Raw genomic sequence first — 18,235 nt, 5'->3', positions numbered from 1 at the left:
GCACGCACATGCATACCCAGACACTCGCAGGACACACAGATTAATGTCAAGGACTTTCCTATTTAGAATTCTAAAACGTTATACATACAGATTAAAACCACATTTCTCCAGGAGGTGCATGGAGAAATGAAAACTCTGCTATGGGATATTCTGGAGGCTTGTCCCTTTTATTTCCCCCTCCTCTTCAAAGGGGCACCAAATGTAATCCTCCTTAATGGATGTGTAATATTTACACTTATACCATAATCGCTTAAACATTCATTTACGGAGCCATATTTGGTTGTTCGTGTCCCTGACAGCCTATTTATCAAAAAGTAAATGTGCAGAACCTCGCGCCCCCTGCAGCAATCAATCAATACGCTCCTCTCCCGGCTACCATCAGTAGAGATACGTCTCAGGCCAAAATTAATCACTGTGAAGTTTGCATAATCCCCCTCCACTTCCCCCCGCCCATAACCCCACGTTTGAGAACCTTTACCTTTGAAGACCATTCTGACGACTGAAGGGATTAATCAGAATCTCCCATTCTCAAGGCGGATGCAATTGTAAGAGTTTATGTGACGGTAATATCATGTATAAAAAGGGGGTATTCATATTCACTGATTGGATCTAGCTTAACTGATTGTTTGGAATGTTGAGAAACTGTAAAAGGCAGCACATCATAGAAAATCCTGAGCAATGGTGCCTTGATACATGAATTGTGTCGAGTGTGTCCAAGCACGCAGGGATTCATCAAATAATCTAAATGGGGTCATCTTGTGTATGTAGGAAATAAATGAAAGCATAATGACATTGGTTTCTCTTCTCCTGATTGTTTTAAGGCTCTCTGATATGGTTTAAACTCAAATGAACCTGCTCAAATGTTCACATGGTAAAATGATCAGCTGTTAAATGTGCAATGCAAAGGAAATCATTTTTAAGCACACAAATCATTTGATCTGTTTGTTTGCTTGCTTGTTTGCTTACATACATATCAATATACATTTTTATTAAAATATATTAATAATAGTAATAATAATAATACATTTATTTTGTAAGCGCTTTTACAGGTGCTCAAAGTCGCTTTACAGAGGTCATTAAAAAAAGGACAACAATTAAATATAGTAAAAATCACATAAAAATCGAGCAATAAAACAACAATTACAATTTAAAAGCCAGTTTGAAGAGGTGAGTTTGTGTACGTGTTTTGAAGGTGGTGAGGTCAGTGCATATTGTTTGATTCCTGGTCAGAAAATAACCTATTACAGAGTTTGAATTCAAACCTTTCCATAAGTTTCTCATCAATCTACTTCAGGTTAAATGCAGACTGAGGCTGCAGACTGAGGCTTACATGTATAAGAACACAGCGCAGTTTTGAAATCTAATCCACTCAGAATACCCCTAAATAAAACAATTTAAATCGATTTCTTTTAAAAGAACATGTCCCCTTGCATTCTAACACAGTTCAATTCCAGGACTTTAGAAAACAAATCACATCATCGGTACTTTAATTTAATCATAAATGATTGTTGTAGGTACATATTTCTTCTCTTGATGTGCTTAATAACATAGACTTATATGTGTCTTTTATTTGCCAATTTAAAATAGTCGAACCCAAATGGTAGAGGCTGGTGTATGAGCTGATGACAAATGGCAATAGCAAACAATTGAATACGTTGTAATTGTAAACTTTAAAGATACTTATGCGTGTGACTACATTATAGTGTCGATGAACAAAAAGGGGTCCAACAGTACAGTGCAACCTCTTTTATGGCAAGATAAATAATATCCTTATTAATCATTTTTATTATATTAACATCATTACATTTTACACATTCTTATATTGACTGACTTTGTAATTTCTACCTCAAATCTTTGTAACAAAATATGTTGTTAAGGCATTCCAGAAAAGAGTAATCCACAGTGACTTGCCCTTTTCATCAGCAATGTTCTTTTCATACCATTATGCAAATAGTATTGAAATAACTCAAAATTGGTAAACAAATATATTCTTAACAAGAACAAATCAAGCAAAACCTGTTTTGTGTTTGAGTGTCCTACATACGTATGTCCATGCGTTGTCCATGTTCTAGCGTTTATTGGACATAACTATTAATAAAATAAAAATGTTCTGAAAATAATTTGACAGAAACAGAGGATTTTCATTAATACATTTTACAATATGAATGAAATAATTATAAAAGCCAGGCTAGTGTTTAATAAAATAATTGGTCTAAAAGGTAAAAGCTCTGCATTACACATTAAATAACAATTATCCTCATGTATAACAGCATAAATACAGAGATTAAAACAAAACCAGAGTGTGTTTTTGAGAGAGAGAGATGCCACTTAAGTTACACATCACCAGAGCAGCAAAGTGGTTCACTTCATATGCAGACTTGAATAGGATGGGATATGAATGTGTCCATAAATCATTAGGTGTTAGTGTTTACCAAAAGCAAAACTGATGTTTTCTTATCTACATTTTTAGGATTTAATAAGCAATTACACCTTTAATACAACAAAGGGTCACTATGTAAACTGTTTGCAATGATTTATCTCCAGACTATAAAATAGCAGCAAAATATAAGGACTTATTCCTGCTGTAGTAGAAAGTAATATCAATACAAAACTGGTCACATCTGCCTAAGCTAACACCGGGGGAACAATTTACGATCATGTTTGTTTTCTCACGTCCTGAGTGGCCAATTCTCCTTCCCAGAGCTCCGTAATGTCGATAACACATTTGGAAGTGAAAGAGTGTTTCTGGGAAAAGGTCAAAAGAAAATCCGCCATCAAGCATTGGATGGCTTGACTGTGTGTATGATAATGGACAATAGCTTGGAAACACGAAAACAAAAGCACATATTGGAGACTACATAAACAACTACTGTAACAACTCATAAAGTTGTCGTTTTACTCAAATGTAAAATCATTCATGAATATCAGACTTCTTAATTACACTGCCACGAAGAATAAGCAGGAATTGTGGTGGATTTGTATGTTTTATTGTTTTATATGCTGTACTTTTAAATCCAGGCTGAAGACTTTTCTTTTTGTCGCTGCTTTTATTTGAACTATTCATATCTTAAACTGCACTGTAACTTTTATCCATGTACTTTTTCTTGTAATGTTTAATTGAACTATTTATATTTTAGACTGCACTGTAACTTTTATCCATGTATTTTTTTCTTAATGTTTATTTGATTAGCTTTTCTTTTTTAATGCTTAATGTCTTTCATTTTTTTTTTTTTTGTAAAGCACTTTGAATTGCCTTGCATTGAAAAGTGCTCTATAAATAAACTTGCCTTGCCTTACATTGAGGAGTGAATGTCCTGCTATGACTCAGTGTGGCTGCACATGATCACCTTATGTGCTCTAAAATATAATGATGGTATATTGATATGTTTAACTTCCCCTATACAAATGAGTGGAAGAGGCTCTTGTTTTCGTTTGAGGCTCCAACCTTGTGCACCTGATCTGAGGAAAAATATATTAAACCAGATTAGAAACCTGACAGTCTCATATTTCAACACATATTGTGACACGCCACCATAATCATTTGTGGATTGTTTACTGATAAAGTCATGGCAACAGCTGCTCTTTCCTCCTCGTCCCTGCAGCTCCTCTTCATCTGATTCTAAAAGAGTGATTCATTTAACTCCTGCTATTTCAGACATGCTATTCCATACCTGCCCACCAGGTGCCCCTAGTGTGTCACCTGGTAATAATAATAATACAGTACATCAATTGCCTGCACACCTACTTCTCTGCATACAAGTAAGATCCTAAAGGCTGGTCAAACTAGGCCTGCAGTCAAATAATCCAAAAGTGCTTTAGCTTAACACGTATACTTGAATTTGTTGAAGGACATGATGATGTCAGGATAAAATATGAAGGAGAATGAATCAGGACTTGGTAAACAAAACTGCGTTGCTAAGAGAATCTGACTGCACTTGCACTAGGCTATCTCATGTCCTAAAGAAACGTATTTCCTAAAGATATAATGGAAACATCGAAGCACCTTTTCCTTTTTGAATTGAGAATTCAACCAGCTCTTCCCACACATGGATAATTCTGGGTCATTTCACTCAGTTGGGAACTTTCCTAAGCAAAAGAGGCCATTTGATGGCAACCCAGGATTTATAACAGAGACATTTTGTGGCACTTTCAATTCCAATAGAATGGTCGGGCCACTGACAAATAGCAAGCAGCCCTGACAGTGCTGACCTTTCAGGGGACAGGGAGGTTAGATGTGGGGCTTGGTTCACTTTCATTTAACCTCCTCTGTTTCAAAACATGTTCGACGACAGAGGAATGGTTTGCAGATGAGACAGGAGATGATGTTTCTGTAAAACAATGTAACTATTAAATTGCTGTCAGCAGCAAGCTACAAGCTACAAGTTTGCTAACTGACCGAGCACATGGATGAGCGACTGTCGACCGTTGCTTTTTTCCTTGCCAAACGCTGCCCGGTGTCTTGTTTCATCCTTAGTGCTGATGACCTTTTCGCTGACCTTCGTCCTCCGTACTTCCTATTGCAACCTTTAAGCTTAACTTGGCCCTAATCACAAAGTGGGCCTGCGGGTTCAAGCCTTTGATTGTCACACATAGTGACTCTAAAGCCAACAAAAACATTTCAATGTCATCAAGGTCTTGCCGCAAATGAACTTCCATTGCTCAGCTGTTTTCAGTGTGGTAGAGACATTTCTGGTGACATAACATTTCCCTTTACAGTTTAATTAAGGCTGAACACACAAACGAGTAAACAAGCAAGCTAATGGGAACAGAGTTTTCAGTAATAATTAGGGTTGTTTTCGTTCAGCTTCAACTTAGATCTGTCAGATATGAACATCTCATATAGGAATTCCACCGGAAAATGTCCAACATACAAAAAGTCACTTGAGTGACATGCAGAGGTTAAGATACTGATACTAAAGCCACCATTATTGAACATGGTTTCATGTTAAGCATACATTAATCGTTGTCACCATACCACTTTAAAAGCATAACCTATGAATAAAAATGACTGACTTGCGTATTATCACCTTCTTAATTGCCTCTTACAGACTGCACTCAGAAACTGCATAGATAACTCTTCTAAGTGATTCAACTTTAACTCACCTGCTAAATAAAATATGGAGGAACATTAAATCCATTCTGACAGATCCATTGATTATGTGTTACTGAATAGATCATGTTGTGTTGCACGACAATGGCTGTCAAATTCTTGTCGTAAATAGAAGATTTGGTTGTTTTGTTTGTTGCATTTTAAAATCTTTGAAGTGCATTTCTAAGACTAGTGGTTCTTTGGTTTGATGTGCCATGGGAAGCTTTGGGGCTTCACATTTTGAAGATACAAAAATGTCAGCATAAAATGTAATTCTAGACCAACTTTATTTCATTCTTTCAATTGATACTTATAGCTCTTGATATGAAGTATTGCACCTATACGACTATTTGAATGCAGCCTTGCCCTTTTCACAGGACATAATGACGGGCATGCTAAATATGTAAGGTTTGTCACAGACTTTCTGCCATGGTTACTGGCTACCCATCAGAAAGCAAACATTAACTGAAAAAGTCTATGTAGTGCAAATGTCTTTTTGCAAATGCATATTTGGTGCCATCTGGTAACTTCAATCATTGGAGTTGAAGGATTTAAATCTAGTTCCAGGCGCCTGATGTATGATATAGAACAGCTGCCATAATATAACTTGAGCTGGCTGGTGGAATAATGAATACCTCTCGAAGCAGACTAAGTTTGCAAAACATACTTAATTGAGCAAACCCTCAGTCTGTATAATCTTACGGATAAATACAACACCGCAGAGTACAATGCTGTGTTACATAATACATTGTTATTGTTCCTAGATGTTAGAAGGGAGTGTCTCCTCTTCTGCCCCACACTGCTGTGAGAGTAAAATGTGTAGTGATATAGGAGTGTGTAGACAGTGTGTTGAAATGTGTGACTGGTGTAGGTAGGTTCCCACAGGAAAAAGTTGCGAGCCTTCACCTGCAAAAAAGTAATCAGTTGATCAATGTTTGGAGAATAGTGACTACATTCTAAGCCAGTCACAGCGTGAAATGTTCCATAAGGTTCTTTGTTCGAGCTGCAAAGGGTCCAACAAAGGCAAAAAGGACATATCTTTGAAAAGATTAGCAAATTAAAATGAATTAGAATTTTAAAAAGAACTAAAGAAAAACTATTTTAAACATTTTAAACTACAGAGTAGATAATATGATAAGCTTTCACAAAATGTGCTGCATTAGCTACGCATTTTCTTTAAAATCACCTCAAGCCTCAACATACACGAATAATATCAATACCACCCATGTCTGCTGTGAAGGCAAACATGCTGACACAGATGCTGTCTAATAAATACATGAATTAGTTTGATGGTTCCCCTTGTTAGAATTATTTATGATGTTTACTTTATAGCGTGATGGTGGGATATTATAAGGTGGCCCGAGTGTCTCTTATTAAGATATCATTTTCCATAAGGGATGGTGTTTGCTCACTCCTCGGTGGACACGCCTGTGCTTGTGTTTGAACAAGCTCTGTGGAGGTGTAATCACACAAGGGAGACACTCTCCACCTCTCTGCTGGATCTGTGAAAAAGGAAACTTGACGCTGCCTAGCACGACTCGTGTGTTAACTCCAAAAGGTGAATATACTGTCATTACTCCTACTTAGCAAGATAATAAATCAAGTGTGAACTATGTCTTTGTTATGATATACTCTTAGATAACAACAGTTCTCATATAAGCTTTATTCATATTTGTAAACACAGACTAAAGAATATGTACGGATAAATCGTTTTCAGGAGTTGTGTTATTGAAGAAGATGTGGCTTTAAAATATGCATTTTTTTCGACCTTCCTTCCCCTTCCTTAAACAAAAGAGAAGTATCCATTTCCTCCACATTTCCAGCCTGAGGGTGACCTCTTTGCAGATATACTGTTCTAAGCTTTTCGTCCCGTTCCTCTTGCAGCCATGATGACAGAAACTGCAGAAGCTGTGTCAGCCACTCTCACCACCAACAGAAACTGCACCATAGAAATCACCAACCTCAGCGCTGGATACTGCCTCATCAACCCCAAGTAAGTAACTGTTTTCACATACCTATGAAAATGATTAATTCAGGCACAATTATTTTACTGGAAAAATACAAATGAATGACTGCCCTCATACATCCAATGATAATGTGATGACCATGTCAGTTTATCAAAAGCTCGAGTCACTTGCATCCACATAGTTGTTTGCACTAGTATCATGGCCTGTTAGAATACTCAAGTTTGGGGAGAGGTTTGATTTCAGGGCGAAGTATTCATTTTCAAAAGGTTTAATACCTTGCTTTGAAGTGCTTGAAGATCACAATGCCTGATTATAGCTCCAGATTAGCATCTTGATACTATTAGCATGCAATGCTTTCGGAAATGTAGCATCCACAACTTTTTCTCTCCATAAGTCATAGAAACAGCTTTAAAAGTCAATGTTAATTCAATGTACTTTTATTGTACTTAATTTAAAGTAGAGTTAAACTGTCAATCAACCACAGGGGTCTGTGCCTGTTTCTTCCACTCCTGCTAACAAAAGGAAATAAATAAAACAAAACAATAAAATACAGAAACGACCCATGTCTATTGGAATTCCTACCATACCTCCACATTTATCTAGCTGAGGCAGGACAGACCATATCTTGGATGGGTGGTTTTCATGTGTGACATCACTTTGCTGAGAACATCCACCTATCCATCATGCAGCGACACACAACGCCTCATTGCACATTGCATGCAGGTACACTCACTGTTGCTTAGAAGTCCACAGCAGTACTGGCACAGTCACACTCCATCCATCAACATATATTTCCGGGTACCCTGGAAAGCCCACCACTTGAAAAGTACACTGACAATGTCCAAAGAACTTGCCAAACTCTTGTTTTTCATCAAAAGTCTTGTCAGAGTGACATGTAAGTTATCTTCATTGTGACAGTAAGGGTTGTCTCTGGCTCTTTTGTGTAGGGTATACATGTCGAGTGGGTTCTGTCAGCACCCGCCCCAGCCTACGGTCCGGACTGGAAAGACCGAAGTGTGCTCCTTCACCAAGGACGACAACACTGCCACGGGCTCCGTCGGCCTGCTGACCTACGACCTGTTCCATATGCAGAGCCGGGTTTGCTCAGAGCGCCTAGCCGTCATGTTCTCTGTGCCCTTTGACCAGAACCTGTACAATAACCGGCTGGCCGTGGGCATGGTTGAACAATCCAATGCCTGCGACAAGCAGCTGTACAACATGCTGTACGATGGGAAAGACCTCACTAAGTTTGTCCGCTCAGAGACACACGGCTGTGGGCTGGAATACCATGCTACATATGTTGATTTGAGGGCTACAATGTCTGCTATCGGCAAAGCAATTGTTAAACTGGAGCTCTATGATAAAATGGGTCGTTAGTTTTGTGCTTTGTAACAGAATAAATAAACTTCATTTGATTTGCTTCACGTGACATCCATAGAAACATAGAAGGGAGAGGAAGACTGATTTTGCTGTCATCTTCTATTTGTGTTCACGGAAAGCTATCAATATCTGACAGCCAGCTCATTGATTCTCCATTAGCTTACTTCTTGGGTTTATGTATATTGTACTCTCTCTTTTGATCTGATTATGATAATAAAACATTTACACCCAATGCCTGTGTTGTGTGGGATATGTTCTCACTCAGTATGCTTTCATGATGAACAATAATCATTCTTTAATGTCGACGCTGGATCCATCTCATTCTAATGTGTGGAAACAGATGGAATATCTGCTTAGAGGGTTTTTTAATTGGCATGATAAGAATACTGCTCTTCACTGGCTTTGACACTCTCCATCTTTTCTAGTGGTTATTGTGTTGAAAAAAACACGAAACTGGTTAATAACCGGGGTCTGACCCGCTGTAGGATGTCCAGAAAGAACTTCATTTCTGACCAGGAATGTATATTGAGATACCAGATGAAAATATGAAGTTGTATGTTATTCTGTTTACATGGCGCCACGTTTTTACTGGTGCCCCTAAGGTACTAGAAATTACAACTATAACAAAACTGAAATATAAGCATAGTCCCTCAAAAGGAAATTACAGTGACAACCGTTTCTTTCAGAGATGTCTGTCTCAACCTGTTCAGTTTGCTTTTGTCTGTTTTTGCGCCATTCCACTGAGATTACCAAACCACCTCAGTCCATGTAGCAGCATTTCTGTAGGAGAAAATGGATGTGCTGAGTTAACGATCCCGGCTTACAAAACAGGTTTGGGATCCAGGAAACTGCTGGAAACTTTTCCACAAACTAAGGTGTGGCCGTTTCATCTCACAGGCAAAAACACAGGAGTATTTCCAAAGAAATGTGTTGGAAGAGGGCGGTTGCTTTCCAACTTGTATTGTGTTACAAGTGGGAGGGTTTGCTGGGGGGTGGAATATGTCCTTGTAGGAAAAGAAAAAAAACTGCGGGCAACTCCCTTCCAGGTAACTTTTTGCATTTACGGACTTAGGAGGATCAACAGAGGTTCTTAGCAGGTAAGTCAGTTATTTCATTTTTGGAAAGTACTTTATTAAAAGAACTTGATTTGACGCAGTCCAGAAAATGACTTATTAGATTAATACAAAAGCAATTTGTCGAAGCATTCAGAAGCCTGGAGGGGCATTTGTTTGATGTGTATCTTATCTGTTGATAAAAGGGCCGATCATTTTCTCCACAGTTTTCACTCTAACTTCATTATTGCATGCTACTCAGTGCTATAATTGAAGTGGTAATAACATAGACAGTCTGCAGCTATATTCAGATTTTTCACAAATCTTTTTGAAATATCATCAGCCTCTGAGTTTAGATTGCACACCCCCATGCCAGTTTAGGTGCAAAAGAGCGGTCAGGAAGATATTTAATATTTAGTAAGTGTGATCCTCCTGGTTGGAGGGGAGTGCTATTCACAGCTGGGATGTTGTTTATTTCAAATGTCTAACACCTAAATTACCTTTGCTTTGTGAGCAGATCTCATATTCCAACATAATGGAGTCAGCTGAAGCTGTAGCGGCCGATGTGCACAGCAAGAGAAGTGTTACCATTGAAATCTCAAACGTCACTAACAACTACTGCCTCATCAAACCAAGGTAAGTCCTGATATTTTCTCATGACTTGAAAGACTTGTTTGAAAAGTATGTTATAGATCCTAAATACTAAGTGTAATACATGTGTCTGTTGTATGTGCTGCTTATAGAGTGTTCCTTGAGAATGGGGAGACATACAACCCACCCCAACCTACAGTGCGCCCTCTAAAGACAGAAGTGTGCACTTTCTCTAAGTCGGGCGGCAAAGCGACCGGTGCAATTGGTGTCATGACCTACGACCTGTTCGAGAGGTCGCAGAACGACTACATCGAGACGCTGGCCATCATGTTCTCGGTTCCATGGGACTACAACCTGTACAAGAACTGGTTCGCAGTGGGCCTCTATACAAAGGGCCAAATCTGTGATAAGGAGTTATACAAACAAATGTACTATGAGAAAAAACAGAATGAGCACGGGTTTGTCAGGGAGGAGTCCACTGGGTCAGGTATCAATTACGTGGGGAAATATCTAGATGTCAAGGCCACCATGAGCCCTCTGGGTAACGCTGTGATGAAGGTGGAGCTGTGGGATAAGCTTTTCACACCCATGGGCCAGCAGTCGTACTAAAGAGCCATCATAACTAATATCTCTGTCACAGACTGCAAAGTTATTCCCTCCACCTCCACATTTACCCGGCAACACGCATGATTTAACAGATGTATTGTTGCTGACATGTGTCTGTATACCCCGGGTATTACCTCTCAGTAAATCTGCTTAAGATCAGAGTTTGGTTTGTTTATAAATCCAGATGGCATTATCCCCTCCTTTAAAGCCAAAGCCTCTGTCTGTTTCTATAGCATCCGTTTTTAAAATGGCATCTTTAGAAATGAAAATCAAAGGATGAGTCACCCGAGAACGAGGGCACGTTGCTTAATAAATCACACCAGGAGATGTTTCTGTATTTACCTTGACACAGTAGGAATAAAATAAACCTTTTCACTCCAGCTATTTGTGTTTGCGTGTGTGATCATTTATGACATGTGTGGATACAAATTATGTTATGTTGTGCATGGGTACAATCCAAAGAAAGAGTGTTTGCAATTGTTTCAGCTGGATAATTCTGAAGTGAAACTTAGATCTGAACAGAGATAAAGTTTTCAGGTTTTTTTGTATAGGGGCTGAATGAGAGCAGCATAGAGACACACCCTGTCTCTATCTCTATTTCCCAACAGAACACCAAATGTGTAAATGTAATTCCAAACTAATTTTGTAGAGTTTGGTGTAGCGTGCATTGTTGTAAGTTTCTGCCAAAGCATAGCAGACAGTGAATTATAAAATCCCGAACAAAAGGACAAATATCTCCCAAATAGTGTCTCAACAAACACCTACATGAAAACAGATAGTAAAGTCTGAACCCTTTTGGTCATTAAAATCAGTTTGAGAGCGTAGTTTAGAGAGGGAACACTAAAACAGAGTCACTTAAGTGGCTATTGTTCAAAACACATTCCATTTTCATTTTTGTGAACCAGTAAACTAAGAGAAAATTACTGGATTCATTTGCTCGTTTTTTTACATTATGATCCAGGCAGGGGCTATGAGTAAAGGAATGGCTTTAGGTACGACTGCTCATCATCTCATCACACTTACATCAAGCTTTATAATTCTTTATTTGGGGGGAATCTCTGTGTGTTAGCTCACCATCTAACAACTTGTTTTGCAGTGTTGTCAAAGCCAATTTATTTGCAGATAAAGTCATTGACGTCATGATAATGTAGGGTTTCTAAGGCAGGAGGCAGTATGAGCTCTTAATTTACAACAGAAGCAAAGTTATCCGGTTACCCTAATTCTATTCACAATTTCAACATTGCATTCCTTCGTCAGATTCATGATGCTTCTGCTGCTTTAACTGTCAGGCCACAAAGAATCCCAGATCAAAGGTTCACCATGCATTTGCATAAAGGCCATACATAATAAGGCATCAACTACGCCTGTTTAGGCTCAATCCCTGAGGCATTGTTGAGTAGTGGATCAGAGAAATAACACACATTCTCTATATACAGATGAGGGACACAAAGCAGAAACTTTTGTTTGCCACAGCTTTAAAATACGCTCCACGCAGTTTTCCTCTCTGTTTACTATACCTGCACATAAGTCTTCGTTCATGTTTTAAATGATATTGTTCCCTGTGTGTGTTTGTGAGGGATTGCCTTTGTGTTTGTTTCTGCGTTTGCATGTACAGTAAATGTGTTTGCACACTTTTGTGATGAGCATCTTTGAGTTTCGATACAGTTCCCTTGAATGCAGCCATGGGTATTTTATATCAAATGCATTCTGTTTTGTGCCATGGATTTGTCTGAAAAAAATCTTTCAAGAACCAGGCAGACAGGAGACAAAAGATATGTTACGAATGTATTTTCCTGTGTAGATAAACTTAAAGCTCCGCATTTGTGGATTAAAACTAATGCTATTTGCAACTAAACAGGACTGAATCTAGCTGTTGTCATGGTAAAATGCTGTCAAAACCCTTCAAGGATCTTAAAAGGAAAGAAAGGGGGATAGTTGCACCATTGAAGGTTTGTCTTTTCATGAAACAAAAATCAGCTGACTACACATAGCAACAGATATAGCCACTGCAATCTTGCAAGTATTTTTTGTATTTTGACAACGCTGTTGAACTGTTTCCCCACTATAAAAAGCACAAGGCTGAAGAGTGAGGTAAACATAACAACGTGCATCTCCTCTCTCTTTGTACTTAAAATCTCTTTTTGCTTCCCCTTATCATTGTTGTTATTATTACAACCTGTTACGAAGGCTGTACAGTGGCTGTGTATGTTCAAAGCATGAAACACTCCTTTAGTGAAAACAAAACTCATTCAGTGCATTTTCTGTGTGAGCCTGATCACTATTGCATTAAATATTTAGCTTCAAGTTTGTTTGAAACCCAGTTGTTCTATTTGTTTTGAAACTAAGCATTCATGCAAAATCTATTGTACAGTATATTGACTCAAACTGGGAGTGTCCAAACAGAAGCAAGAGATTATTGAATTTGAATGACCTGCGGTTTGGGTGTGAGCGGTAACTCTTTAAACAGTTGAACACACTGCTTTGCCATGCCTAAGGGTACATTCAGCAACATGATACATACTTCTTTCATCAAAGTGAATGGAAGAATACTTTAAAAGATGCCATTGTTGTGGGCCATTTACTGAATATGCTCTCATAGACTGCCATCTAGTGGCACATTCTGGTATCAAGTGTAAAACACTTGTTTAGAGCAAGTCTTGAAGAACTCATTGTACACGGATACTACAGTGACAGTAAAATATAATCCGAAGACATAGCATATAGGACATGTCCCTACCAATATCCAGTGAATTGGTTTGATTTTGAAATAAATGTAAATACATCCACTGATTTAGCGATCATGTGTGTCCAACGTCGAAAAAAAACCTTTTAAATAAAGTACAGATTCAGAGTGTTGAATGACTGGTTTTAAGCAGTAAGACGGTCTTTACCTCTTTGTTATCAGCAGACAGTTGTACTTTATTTATGTGACTCACCCTCTTCTCCTACTGGCCCTTAACAGGTAACTGGCAGCAGTACACTGTGTGTCTGTCCTGATGTGTGTCAGGCTGCCAACATACTCCTGCAGCCCCATCATCAGAGTTCAATTGCAGGCCTGGATATCGGTCAGGTCCACAAGGTCAAAACAACATAGTCACATATGTTTAAGAAAAAGAGTTGCATTGTTCTGAATGTTTATTTTTTTCCTGCGGGTCATATTTTGCACACTGTTCAACATGGTCTTATCCTGTTAGATTGTTATTTGGAACTTCTCATCTTGCAGATGTGTATCATGTACAGACAACCTGAGGGAAGACCCTTTTAGTTTTCTGCAGTACTCGTACATTATTACAAGAATCTGACCTGCCATGACGCTTCTTTCTTAATTCCTCTAAGGCTGTAGAGTTGGTGAGTTAGTAAAAAAAGAACATTGTTTACATTATCAGATTGAGCATTTAGCAGCTAAAAAGTCAGACATTTCCCTGAAGGTCTATATTATTACATGTCATTTGTTAGACGCTTTTATCCAAAGCGACTTACATACATTCAGTACTGTGGACAATCCCCACAGGAGCAATTTGGGGTGAAGTGTCTTGCCCAGGGATACAACGACATTGGGACACGAACTTGCTATCCCCTGATTCAAAGTCCAGCACTCTATCACTGAGCCACAGCCGCCTGTATGTGCAGTATGTGTCAATAGGAAACTGATTGCACACAAGTTTGCCATATTAACTGTTAACAGTGTTGTGTTCACTGCTCTTTTCCCCTAAAGTAAAGACAAAATGAATTAAACAGGATAATAATGATTCTGATTTAGCCAACCCCCTCTTGTTGTTTCCCAGGTATTTTAATTGGTCCAGCTGCAGCTCCAGGCCTTTTTTTCACGGATAAATCTCTCAGGATCTTCTTCAAACTGGGAATGACCTTCACGGTGCATGCAGGGAGAGATGCCCTGCTCCTTTTCCTGTTATTGTCGGAAAACTAAAGAATATTCCTGCCTCTCGTCACTCTGGCATGGGTTGTTCATGCTCTGTATTTCTTTGAGTTTAATGTGCCTAATCAAGCTGCAGTTTTGATGTCAAACCTACTTGAAAGTACAGTGATCTGCTGCCAGCGTGGTGTCATCCAGCTGCAGGGTCAGCTCTGACACAGCGGTGCCAGCTGCTGGATCTCACACAACAAACTAATTACTCATGTCACACGCAATGACTCGCATCGATGGGTGCAATCTTTTCATTCTCATCAAGAGTGGCACGTCTACAGTCTGCAAATGCTCAAAAATACAACAGGTAGTGAGACAAATGTATAATGCAAACATGAATGAATACATCTTTAAATCTAATTAGGTATCAATAACTCATCAATAGCATCTCCAGGAATCTGACTGACTAGCTACCAAGTAATGGTTGACCTGCTGTCACCGATGTTACCGAATGCTCCTTCATATGAAGCAGTGAAGCCACCTCCGTCCCCAGCCACACCACTGAGTCTGTCAAAGGAAGCAGCGGTTGATGTACAGATGCCATTACCCGCTGTCCTTCCATCCACTCTGCCAGATCCCTGGGACATACCAGTCATCGGCTCCTACTGGGAGAAGACCTGGAGGCCCTGACACGCTCCAGAGCCAAACGTGCACCTGGAGACGCAGCTGCTGCTCTGGGAGAGAACTGCAGAGATCACACCCAAACATTTCCCTTCTAGAATTGCAAAGATAACATATGTAACCGGTGTTGATACGCAGTGTCTGCATTGTGCTTCTTTTGTTGGATGAGACCCGAGTCAGCATACCGTTGAGCCGATCTCCGTTTATTTACTGACAACAGATATATAACAAATCAGTCGTTATAGTTTTCCCTCACACTGACTCCTCTCAAGTGGAACACATTCACAAAACGTGAGGGACACAATATGAAGGGGGGAAGTCCCCACAAAAAATCTTCTGTGTGCAGTGACTGCATTTTTGAGGTTCCGCCCACTGATTTCAGACCTAGTCAGGTATTTAAAGTTTAGCAAAGGAAGAACACAGAATTATTCAATACAAAACACTGTGTGAATATAACAAATTAATTACAAAGAAATATTTGACACCAAACAACACTGCATATTTACAATTGTTACACATATCCATTGTGTCATTAATAGTTTCTTATCTTTTGACCACACGGTAAAACTGAAAGGCTGTTAAGCCTTGGTTTTAAGCTTAGATTTAAAATGAATAACTAATTACACCAATTAATTCAGTATCTGTTTTTTTTAAATATTTACTTTTTCTTGTCAATAAAGTTCCCAAAGTTCTACATATTCCTAGTTTCTTTTCCCCCATTTTTCCTATCTTGGCTACTAACTTACTGTCAGATTTTACATAACAAAATATATCTGGAGGACTTCAGATATGCTCCCTGGTCCATTTCAGAAAGCAGTTTCAACCCCACAGCATCAAGTCGCCCTCTTCGGTGTCAGCTCAGATCATTGAATCTGAGGCCCATGGGATTGTGTTCAGATCAGAAGATTAATATCCAAGTTGAGGCATCTCAAAATGTTATGTAATTGCGCTGTGGCATAGCTGAAGGACTGGAACATAACCTATTGACCTCATGTACTCCCTTGAAGGATTCCTAGTGATATAAAACTTCACAGCACTGTTGCAAGAGATAGACAGATCTATCAAGCACACCAGTGTTTATATAATAAGCTTTACCGGTAGCTAACTTTTTAATTTATTTTCTTTTAGATTTGTACATTCCTTAAACCCTAGAACTGTCTTTAAATCATTATGTGGTTTTCTTCAGAATTAAAATGATCCCACGATAGTCGCCTGTACATCCATGTTCTCAAAAACAATTATTATTATAATAATTATATATTATTATATATTACTATTATTTAGTTTGAAAACCGATTTCAGTTTGCCAAAATGTAAATAAATGTAATGTTTTAGTCCAGCTAACTCACTGTCTCCATGTCAACAGTATACATCCTGAGTAGACAGGGGGAGTGCAGTTGTCTATGGACTAAGAAGGACTTAATATACTACAGAACATACAGTAGGTACGTTTATTCTCAACTTTATTTACTAGTTTACTGTTCTTCCTTGACCGCCATGCCATGCTGAATGCACAACATATTTTCTATATAAAGAGCTATTTGTATGTTGTAGCAATATTGCTCAAGTTGTCCAGTTAACAATGACTGAAATGACAGTCATGTTAATAATCATAATAATAATACATTTTATTTAAGTGCGCCTTTCATGACACCCAAGAACACTGTCGAATTTAATAAATACTCTAAGAAGTTAAAAGCAAAAGAACATGTTAAAAACACCAACAGGCAATCATGGAGGAGACAATCAAAGTGGACACAAATGATAGGGACAGGTGGGCACTAAAGTGAGTAGGCTAATTTTAACAAGTGGGTTTTTAATTGGGATTTGGTCGGTTGCTTAGTATAATGGAAGACCACTTCTGTCACAATATCACCTCACACCACTAGAGGGCAGGGTTTCCTGACTGAACACAAACTCGTACATTGTAAATTAACTATGGGTTTTTCACAAGCCGCAAACTCTGGGGAAGAGCCGGGACGCCAATACGGAAGTGCCACACACTGCAGTTCATATATTGGCCGTTAGGGACTGGCTGCAGAAAGGAGCAATTTCCATTGACCCCCATGTTAAAATGCCCAAATTTACAGCAGAAAAAAACATGTTTCTACCCATGGATGCAATAAATATTATTATGAATATAGTTAGGTTCCACCTTCATGATTATGGATCTGTGAGTGAATTGTTTTCTAACACGACCCTTTTATTTATATTAGGTCTTAAAGTGTTTGCATAAATTAGGGCGTGGTCACATTGAGTGACGGCTCTGTCAAGTGACTGCTGCTGTTAGCTTCTTGTCTCTCTACTAGCTGCTCCGTGAAGCTAGCTACAGGGACTCTGCCTGCTCAGCTGATCCAGGGAACACAACTTGACCACGGCCATGTTTGTTTGTTCTTCATGCTTATATATCGGACTATTGTGACTCGCGCTGCGGTTAAAACAGACGGTGCATGCATGCGGTTTTGCGGTAAGTGAAAATCGAGTACTTATTTATGTGTTAATGATTTTAATCGGCTACGTAATGAATGTTAAGGCTTGGGTTAGCATGTAAGCGAGTGGTAGCTACATCGGTGCTAACGATGCTAACCGTAGCCTACAAGTTAAAATCATAGACTGTATATATAAAGGTTAAAACGAAATAGACAAGTGTTAAGCGTTAAGTGGGATAATACTGTAGAACAAACGGCTTCTGTTTGAGGTTGATAAAATAAGGTCATCCTTGTAACTTAGAGAGATATTTTATTATGTAGGTAGGAACTGTATGCATCGCTAAGGTTAATTTAAATTGGCTATGCTCAATGTAGACAAGCTAACGTCGAAGTAGTGTATGTGAAATCAACCTCACAATAAGATGTGTGTATATTACAATTATTAATGTCATATTGCAAGATGATTACTTAGATATTACAATATGGTTGGTTGAGCTGGAGTTCATTATTGAGCTTACACGTTAATATCATAGTCATCTGAAGAACGAACCCAAACCTTGTTGTTTTTATTAATT

At 38.7% G+C, this 18,235-nt stretch overlaps 2 protein-coding genes across 2 annotated transcripts; both read left to right on the top strand.

Annotated features, from left to right (window-relative positions):
* Window positions 1–6,562: 6,562 nt before the first annotated feature.
* LOC117451597 (uncharacterized) lies at window positions 6,563–8,624 on the top strand. Its single transcript, XM_034089984.1, has 3 exons — window positions 6,563–6,647; window positions 6,974–7,082; window positions 8,004–8,624. The coding sequence occupies exons 2-3, from the start codon at window positions 6,976–6,978 to the stop codon at window positions 8,431–8,433; spliced, it is 537 nt and encodes a 178-aa protein (XP_033945875.1). The 5' UTR covers window positions 6,563–6,647; window positions 6,974–6,975; the 3' UTR covers window positions 8,434–8,624.
* An 824-nt stretch (window positions 8,625–9,448) lies between these two features.
* On the top strand, window positions 9,449–11,028 carry apnl (actinoporin-like protein). Its single transcript, XM_034089963.2, has 3 exons — window positions 9,449–9,533; window positions 10,006–10,124; window positions 10,232–11,028. Exons 2-3 carry the CDS (start codon window positions 10,024–10,026, stop codon window positions 10,686–10,688), a joined length of 558 nt encoding a protein of 185 aa, XP_033945854.1. The 5' UTR covers window positions 9,449–9,533; window positions 10,006–10,023; the 3' UTR covers window positions 10,689–11,028.
* The last annotated feature ends 7,207 nt before the right edge of the window (window positions 11,029–18,235 follow it).

The sequence above is a fragment of the Pseudochaenichthys georgianus genome, chromosome 8, assembly GCF_902827115.2.
Source record: "Pseudochaenichthys georgianus chromosome 8, fPseGeo1.2, whole genome shotgun sequence".
NCBI classification, from domain to species: Eukaryota; Metazoa; Chordata; class Actinopteri; order Perciformes; family Channichthyidae; genus Pseudochaenichthys; species Pseudochaenichthys georgianus.
Note: the sequence above shows the minus strand (reverse complement) of the source record. Positions and strands in the feature narration are given on the sequence as shown.

Coding starts and splice junctions, on each gene's coding strand:
- LOC117451597 (XM_034089984.1), top strand. CDS start 6,976: ATGATGACAGAAACTGCAGAAGCTGTGTCAGCCACTCTCACCACCAAC. Junction 7,083..8,003: donor TACTGCCTCATCAACCCCAA/GTAAGTAACTGT, acceptor TCTTTTGTGTAG/GGTATACATGTCGAGTGGGT.
- apnl (XM_034089963.2), top strand. CDS start 10,024: ATGGAGTCAGCTGAAGCTGTAGCGGCCGATGTGCACAGCAAGAGAAGT. Junction 10,125..10,231: donor TACTGCCTCATCAAACCAAG/GTAAGTCCTGAT, acceptor TGCTGCTTATAG/AGTGTTCCTTGAGAATGGGG.